Source organism: Terrapene carolina, unplaced genomic scaffold (assembly GCF_002925995.2).
Source record: "Terrapene carolina triunguis isolate 2854851 unplaced genomic scaffold, T_m_triunguis-2.0 Scaffold227, whole genome shotgun sequence".
Classification (NCBI taxonomy): Eukaryota; Metazoa; Chordata; order Testudines; family Emydidae; genus Terrapene; species Terrapene triunguis.
The window spans coordinates 3,251,358-3,259,574 of NW_020664578.1; the positions used below are offsets into that span (position 1 = coordinate 3,251,358).

General features: G+C 41.9%; 1 protein-coding gene across 1 annotated transcript in view; it reads right to left on the reverse strand.

Moving 5' to 3' along the window:
• Positions 1-8,217, reverse strand: part of OTUD7B (OTU deubiquitinase 7B) — a 69,121-nt gene that overhangs the window by 3,658 nt on the left and 57,246 nt on the right. The window contains exons 7-11 of the mRNA XM_026656289.2: positions 6,729-6,841; positions 4,899-5,026; positions 4,062-4,211; positions 3,007-3,121; positions 630-714 (exon numbers count right to left, since the gene is read on the reverse strand). Coding sequence (XP_026512074.1) covers positions 630-714; positions 3,007-3,121; positions 4,062-4,211; positions 4,899-5,026; positions 6,729-6,841 — 591 coding nt within the window. The remainder of the gene's footprint in view (positions 1-629; positions 715-3,006; positions 3,122-4,061; positions 4,212-4,898; positions 5,027-6,728; positions 6,842-8,217) is intronic.

Here is an 8,217-nt window from a genome sequence, read left to right on the forward strand (position 1 = left end):
GAAGTGAGGTTCTTACCCACGAAAGCTTATGCTCCCAATACTTCTGTTAGTCTTAAAGGTGCCACAGGACCCTCTGTTGCTTTTTACAGATTCAGACTAACACGGCTACCCCTCTGATACTTAATATCTTGATTCACTTTCTGGTGGCTGGAAAGCAAGTGTCCAGATCCAGCAGTGTACAGAACATAGACTATCAGGGTTGGAAGGGACCTCAGGAGGTCATCTAGTCCAATCCCCTGCTCAAAGCAGGACCAATCCCCAGACAGATTTTTGCCCCAGATCCCTAAATGGCCCCCTCCAGGATTGAACTCACAACGCTGGGTTTAGCAGGCCAATGCTCAAACCACTGAGCTATTCCTGTAGTGCAGTAGGTTGAATTATCGGCTCTGTGTATTGAGAGCTTTAACATTTAACGTAAACTATTACTAAAGTGTGCACAGAATCCAAGAGGTCCATCTGCACGGCATTTCTCTGCTCTTTCCGAGCAAAACGAGGACAGCCAGGCCTTCTAATGGCAGATTAAAGAAATGTACAAGAATGAAAGCAAAAGTCCATCCCCTGTCTAGTCCTCTGTGGGAAGGAAGCATGACTGTGTTCAAAGGAGTAAAAAATATTTCTCGTTTCTTTACCTGCATTTCACAGGGCAAGGTGATCCATTTAACATTCATGTAACTGTGCAGCAAATGTAGCTTTGCTTCCAACGATAATGTCACACTGAAAAGAAAAAAAAAAGATATGAAACAAAGTAACAATCCAGGATCATTTTAGTAACTGCGGTTCTATTTTCCATATATGGAGATTTAATTACATTTTAATTGCCTTTTTCTTCTATTAAAACTTGCATGCTAATTTTTATAATGTAATAACTGGATCAAAAGATATTTTGAAGTTCTCAAACTGGGGGTCGGGACCCCTCAGGGGGTCGTGACGTTATTACCTGGGGGATCGCGAGCTGTCATCCTCTACCCCCAACCCTGCTTTGCCTCCAGCATTTATAATGGTGTTTAATATATAAAAAGTGTTTTTAATTTATTGGGGGGGGGGTCGCACTCAGAGGTATGCTATGTGAAAGGGGTCACCAGCATAAAAGTTTGAGAACCACTGTTTTGGAGAGATACCTGAACTTTATTTATATGAATTTCCTCCTTATACGACTAGCATTTATGTAAAAAGTTAACTGGACAAATCAGCTTAATTTAAGCCCCATATTCAGGGTTTGTGTAAAAGGAATTTCTGAAAAACACTTCTGTTCACACTAGATTTGTAAAAGTTATTTCACTGAACTTTTTAAATTCAGATTCTTCTGCAGTTGCAGAAACTTGGACAAAACTAGTGCACGAGAACCAGAAAGGAAAACTGACCACGCACTAAAAACTTTAGTTTTATCAGCAGTTTTATCAACAAAAAAAGGCAACAATTTTCTCGTCTCTTTGGAAATCATTTACATTTTTGATTTTACATAACGTGAAACAAACAAATGCTGCATATTCTTTCCATAAAAGAAAATAGTTTAATATTGGCCACAACGATCTCAGTTAACTGAAGCTGAAAAAGTGAAGTGGTCACATACATTTGCTGCATACTGATTTCTATCGTCGGTGTCCCTTTAAGAGATAGCAGCAATACAAGGGAAATTTGAGCATCATCCAGCATTCTAACTCAACCTTAGTAGCATGCAGACATATCATGGCTCTGTTCCTGCCTACACAGAAAGGGGAGTTATGTTGTTCTTTGGCATACCAGGGGGTAAATTCCTATGAAATTAACAAATCACTTAAGAGATCCTGAGGAAGCAGGGATTAGGTTACAGCAAACATGCACGTGCAAAGTCAAAGAACAAATACATCGTGCCTTCAATTATTCAGGAGAGCTCTATCTTTTAACTGGCTGAAATTTACGAGACTGTAAAATGTTAAGACACTTGACCACACTTAAAGGGTCTTAAAGAGCAAAAGGTTAGTTAATTTTGTCCAGTAGAAGGGCCTTTAAAAATAAACCCATTTGAAGTTCTGGAACTGAATAAAATAAGGCTTGTTTAAGCCTGTGCAAGAATAGACACAAGACTGAGTTGTAGAAAGTTAACTAGTGCCACTGAGTTTTCTGTACGCTTCCAAGGTCCTCAATGAGATTCTTAGGCCTGGTCTACACTGGGGGGTAGTCGATCTAAGTTACGCAACTTCAGCTACGTGAATAACTTAGCTGAAGTCGACGTACTCAGCTGGACTTACCGTGGTGTCTTCACCGTAGTGAGTCGACTGCTGCCTTTCCCCCGTCAACTCTGCCTGCGCCTCTCGCCGAGCTGGAGTACAGGAGTCGACGGGAGAGGGCTCGGGGATCGATTTATCGCGTCTAGACTAGACGCCATAAATCGTAGTGAAGACATACCCTTAGTATCGGAAACTGTTTTGTACTGTAATTATGTAAAATTAAATTACTGCATGTGAAATGTGGCCAAGTTCAAAAATATTTTTCTGTATCCATTTGGCATACAGGATTATTTTTGTATTAATGTTAAAAGGCCAGTCATTTGTACATGATGTGCACTTATTCCTGAAGCAGGTATCACAGAAAAAAATCTAAATACAGTTGGTTGGGAAATAAGCGTTTTCCTCCACAAAAATATGACTGTTTTCAGTCAAAAGCCATTTTCCACAAAAATGTCTATTTGGTCAAAAGGCAATTGGCCCTTGAAAATACATTGCTAGAAAATTTTCTACCAGCTCTAGATCTATAACTTCAGAGAGGTTACATGTTCCATATAAACTACATAAACCTGCGCCTACCTTAAGTACTTTGATCTTAAATACTTCTACCCACAGTCTCACGGCCTTACAATAATTGATAGCATTTGAAAAAAGGGCTGCTACATCTCTATTGATGATTTTCACACACCAAGCACAAGTTTGAAACAAGATGCTAGTAATTAAAGTTTCAGTTATTAGCTGGGGGATGCTAAGCGACAGAGCTGCTGCAGTCAGGCAGTTTGATTTCCAGCTGAGAACTCACCTTGCTAGTTTGACATTATCAGTGTCATCTCTGTCCCACTCCCATTCTTTCCCAGGATCCACAGCGAAGTGCACAGGAAGCAGTTTGTGTTCAGAGTCAGTCAGAGGGATCACCGCTGCGATGGAAAGAGGAATGACACAGCTTGTTTAGGGCCAGAAAGGACGAAGGCCTGGCCAACCAGGTGGAAGTGGACAGAGGTCGTGGGGAGCAGAAACGGCAAATCACCGTTTACTATTTCTACGGGGCATCGTTTTCTTTGGAAAGCAAATAGAGTGTTAGTGAAAAGCTCTGGAGGGTGAAGCCAAATGTTTATCTACACAGTAGGTACAGAACAGACAAAATAAGCTTCCTTCATATCACCCAGCCCGCCAGTGTCCAGACCCTATCCTGGGAGGGTCCCCTTTAGCAGTCAGAGTGATTCAGTGTCTCTCTGGCTCAGCCTTTGACTGACTACGGAGGAGGGTGTCAATTTTGAGGGTGGCTTATGCACTGCCAAAACATGCCCACAGCCTGGGATCTGTAGCGTCTCTTAGACTGGCCACCAGGCAGCCTTATTGCTCATGACTTAAAGTCACCGGTCTTGTTCGATAAATAGAGATCTTGTTTTTCAGGGTTTATTAATTTAATTTGGGGATGGTGGAGGCGTTTTAAGCAATTTTTGAGTTCTACGTAGACGTCTAAAAATTAGTTTTTTTCCAGGGCTCTTTGTATATACTGTACTGAGTAATCTGTTTGCAACATTCCCTAGTGTGCTTTAACATAATACTGTTTCAAACAGTACCACATTAAAAACGCACTAGGGAACCTTTAATGCGCACCAGCAGGGTCTACATGGACCAATTAACATGCAATACATTAGTGCTCTTTAGAAATCACCCCAACCCCATGGTCCACATGACTGTTCCATGAAGACAAGCCTTTTGACACAAGTAACCATTTCCGGTGTTTTTCCTGTGTCTACTGGATTTAAAACAAAAAACAAAACAAAAACCAGACTTTTTTTGTATTGGGCCATTAATTGGTGAAAAGCAAAAATCAGAAACCTTATGAGGTACCTTGATCTTTTGTGGGTTCCTTCTGCTCCATGGATACTAGTGCAGAAAAATGGGCTTGATCATATGCCAATACCAAAGGAGAGCGATGACATTTGTTGGCTGGAACCTCCAGGGGCAGATAGATGCCTCCAAACGGTATAGGAGCAAATGCTGAAAAGAATTTATACTGCATTATTTTTCAGAATAGGTTATTAAGAACCATTTGTACTGAAACCTCTGACAGACCGAGCCAATTTGTTTCACCTCAACTTTCACCTTCACATTAGATCCATCTTTCTAAATTATTTTACTGAGGAGGTGGTAACAGACACCACCACATTAGAAAGGATAAAAACAATCAGAGGTGCACAATTGCGGAATTAAATTTATCTACGCACCCTTCTTTTCTCTTCCACAAACACCCAAAACTTATACACACAAGATCAGTAATTGATTCATCTTTTCTGACAGGAAATGAAAAAGTCTGCTAGTGGAAAATTATGTTCACGGGGAGTGGAATTTCCCTTCTGCACAGGAGTACATGGGGGCAAAGAATTTGGAAAATAACATCACGTACATGCTGTCTCAATGCCTTCTTTGAGACCTCATATTATAAGGTGTTTGTGGTATGCCTTAGAGCTTCCATCGGAACCAAACTGGTTCACTGCGGCAGCTCTGCATAACCCAGAGCCAGCGAAATGCATTTTTTCTCCTTGTCAATTTCAAGGCACAAAAAGCCCCTGTGGAACTGAGTGAAGGGAGGAAGGAAGCATTCCACTAAATTGCACCACATACATTGGAATTAATAAAAGCAGCTTGGCAGTGGAGTGAAGGGGACTGCAGATCTGTGGGACTTACCTTCTCCCCCAGAGTCTCGCAGCATAGTGTCTGCCACTACTACAATAGGCCTCTTCAGCACATGGGCAAGAACAAAGACATGGAATTCCTCCAGGCTCTCGTACACTGGCTCTTCAGAGCTGTCAACACTTTGGAAATAATGAAGAGAAATGTGATCAGCCCTTCACCTCTTTCACCTTTAAATCGCTTGCTTTACAAACAGACTCTGAACAAAGTATATATCAAGCATCCGCATAGCTCATATTAATATCAGATGGGGGGAGGAATAGCTCAGTAGTTTGAGCATTGGCCTGCTAAACCCAGGGTTGTGAGTTCAATCCTTGAGGGGGCCACTTAGGGATCTGGGGCAAAAATCAGTACTTGGTCCTGCTAGCGAAGGCAGGGGCTGGACTCGATGACCTTTCGAGGTCCCTTCCAGTTCTAAGAGATAGGTATATCTCCAAATATTATTATATTAGATCAGAGATGGGTGCAAGCAGGGACTAAACCGATTTGAACTTTAGGCCAGTATGGATCCAAATCCAAAAGACGAGACAATGACTCATCTCCAATACTAAGACGTGGCACTTCTAAAGGGCCTTTCATCCTAAGGATCTCAAAGGTGGCGATTATTCCTGTTTTTCAGATGGGAAATGGAGGCAGACAGCCAATCCCTAAACCAGTTAGAGGGCTGTAGTGCTGATGAACTTCCCTGCCACCTGGAGCATCAACACGTCTGGTGCTGCAGTGCTCATTCTGAAGCCCCAGTGTTCCCATGCAGAAGAAAGCTGGGACAAGGTTACACAAACACGAGTTGTGAGCCAACAAGATCCCTCTAAACTAGAGAAACACGCCTCCTTAAATGTGTGTACTGTGAAGAGAAAGCGTGCTCCACCATCAGAACATAACAAGGATTTCATGGTAGCCTTTGCAGAGACATTAATCCTTAGGAACACAAATACGTAGAAGATTAAATTTCTTTCCTCTTCTTTGTTAAACTTGGTGTGTGGCTATTTTTACTTTAGTCTCTGCCATCTGGCTGAGAGGTCAGACAATAAATGAGAATTGTACAAACACTAGAGGGCATCAACTAATTCATCTGGGGCTTATCCATGAGTGAGGATAAATAAATATTTTAGATTTAGGGCTCACCTGCATCAACAATTCGTTCATGGCAAGCTGGGGCATGAATCTACCTGCACTAGCCTGCCGCAGCCTGTCTGTGCAGACCCTGCTGATGGGCATTAACACACCGTAGATTCATATCCCAGCTTGCTGCGGACTAAATGTTTGTACAGATGAGCCCTTTGCTAGTATTTGTGAAGTATCAGAGGGGTAGCCGTGTTAGTCTGGATCTGTAAAAAGCGACAAAGAGTCCTGTGGCACCTTATAGACTAACAGACGTGTTGGAGCATAAGCTTTCGTGGGTGAATACCCACTTCGTCAGATGCATGCGAGTAAGTTTTAGTGAGACAAAGCGCTGGCTAGAACCAGAGTACACAGAGAGGTACTGCTGGCAGTAGCACTGAAGAGGCTCCCCGTCATGGACCATTGTGCTCGGCCCTGTACATACACACCATAAAAAGATGACCCCTTGCCCCAAAAGTTCACCGTTTAAGTAGGGATGCGCCTGCAGCACCTTCCGGTCTCAGTCCTGAGCTCCCCACAAGTAATTACTGCAAGTCACGCACCGATGGTGTCCAGTGAGTTTTACGAGACCACTAAACTATTTTGTTTTTGAACCGAGGGCATCTCAGGGGGAAAAGAAAAACAAAAGACGACTGAATTATCTATCTGGGCCGCCAACCCCCTGTGGCATCTGCCATCTTTACACAGCTGTCTTCTACCTACCCTCCACAGGTGCCTCCGTTTGTACCATAATGCATGCGGGGCTCACTGGATGCAAGTTTGATGAGCTCATTCCATTCCTTTTGCCACTCCTCTTCTGTGTAAACAAGGCCAGACTAAACAAAAAACAAAAAACCCACACAGAATAAGGGTTTACCAACTCACTGAAGCAAGCTGCTTTAATTTGCCCCAGCATCGATTTCTCTACAGAATTTTGCAAAGGCTGCCGATAGACTTCATGCAAAAGAGTGTACAGTGATATGATCTGGAGGTATACCAAGTAACCAGAACACATAATATGGTTAGAATCAGAATCTACAGTTCATGTGAAAGATAATACGTTTCTGATGCACTGGAAATATGAACCAATATTTAAAGCCAGAGAATTGGAATAAAACTTAAATATCCCCAAATTACACCGAAGGCATCTTGATTCTAAGCATAAAGGATTGCATAACCTATTGATGAGAGAAGGTAGCAGGAAATTATAACCGGATTAGCAGACATGCAGGTTTTGCTTTAGAAAGCAATTTATCTTCCCTTCCTACTGAACAAGAAAGCCAGCAGCAAAGTGTCCAGAAAGGTCCCACATGATGTTCAGATATTATTGATTCTTCGAGGTGTTACAATTAAACTGAGTTTACATTTTCAGTCCCACTTTCATTTTAGTCTGCACACGCTACTCTAGTGCTTTCATTTATTCATTTCAGTTCAGTTATGAGATTGGTCTCACATGATATACAGCACGATTCTAAAATATCATGGGGTCTTCCAAAAGAGATTGGTGCCCTATTGGCCAAAACACATATGAAAGCACAATCCTTGCCCTGAAAAACTGATAATCTAAAAAGATTATTGGCGAATGGCATTACACAGGTGGGTGCCATCTCTACTACATTTTCATTAGCTGTGGTTTTTAGAATTATATCATTCAGTAAGAGTTATATTTTGGGAATAAGGAATCTTCAACCTGCCCTCTTGGCTGAAGCTGGTATGTTGCTACGTTAACATCCAACATGCCCACAAAGAGGGACAATTTAAGGTAAAAAGTACCAGAAACCATCACATCGCCAAACAAAAAAAGAAGTCAGACTGATTTTAAAGTTAGACTACACAAGATGTTATGCCAAACTTACTAAATCAGATTTCAGAAATCCAATTTCCCAGGACTGGAATTGGAGACTGCATGGGAGCACGGTGTATTCACACCTCTCTGCTATCTTGTGCTCCAGAATCTGAGCTTCAGTTTTAGAAAATTAAATCACTAGTCTTATGAAATCATTCAAAAAGTGAACCAAGAGTAACCAACGCAGCGATGTCTGCCCCTGCTGGTCTCAGGGAGGTGTTCACTCAGAAGTACAAGGATGATATAATTTAATCGTCAACATTGTTAAGTATTTCACAGTTGATCTAAGCATGTAAAGAGGGGGAAGAGCTTAAATTGTGCAGATCGGCACAATTCACTGTGCAGATCGGCACAATTCACTGTGCA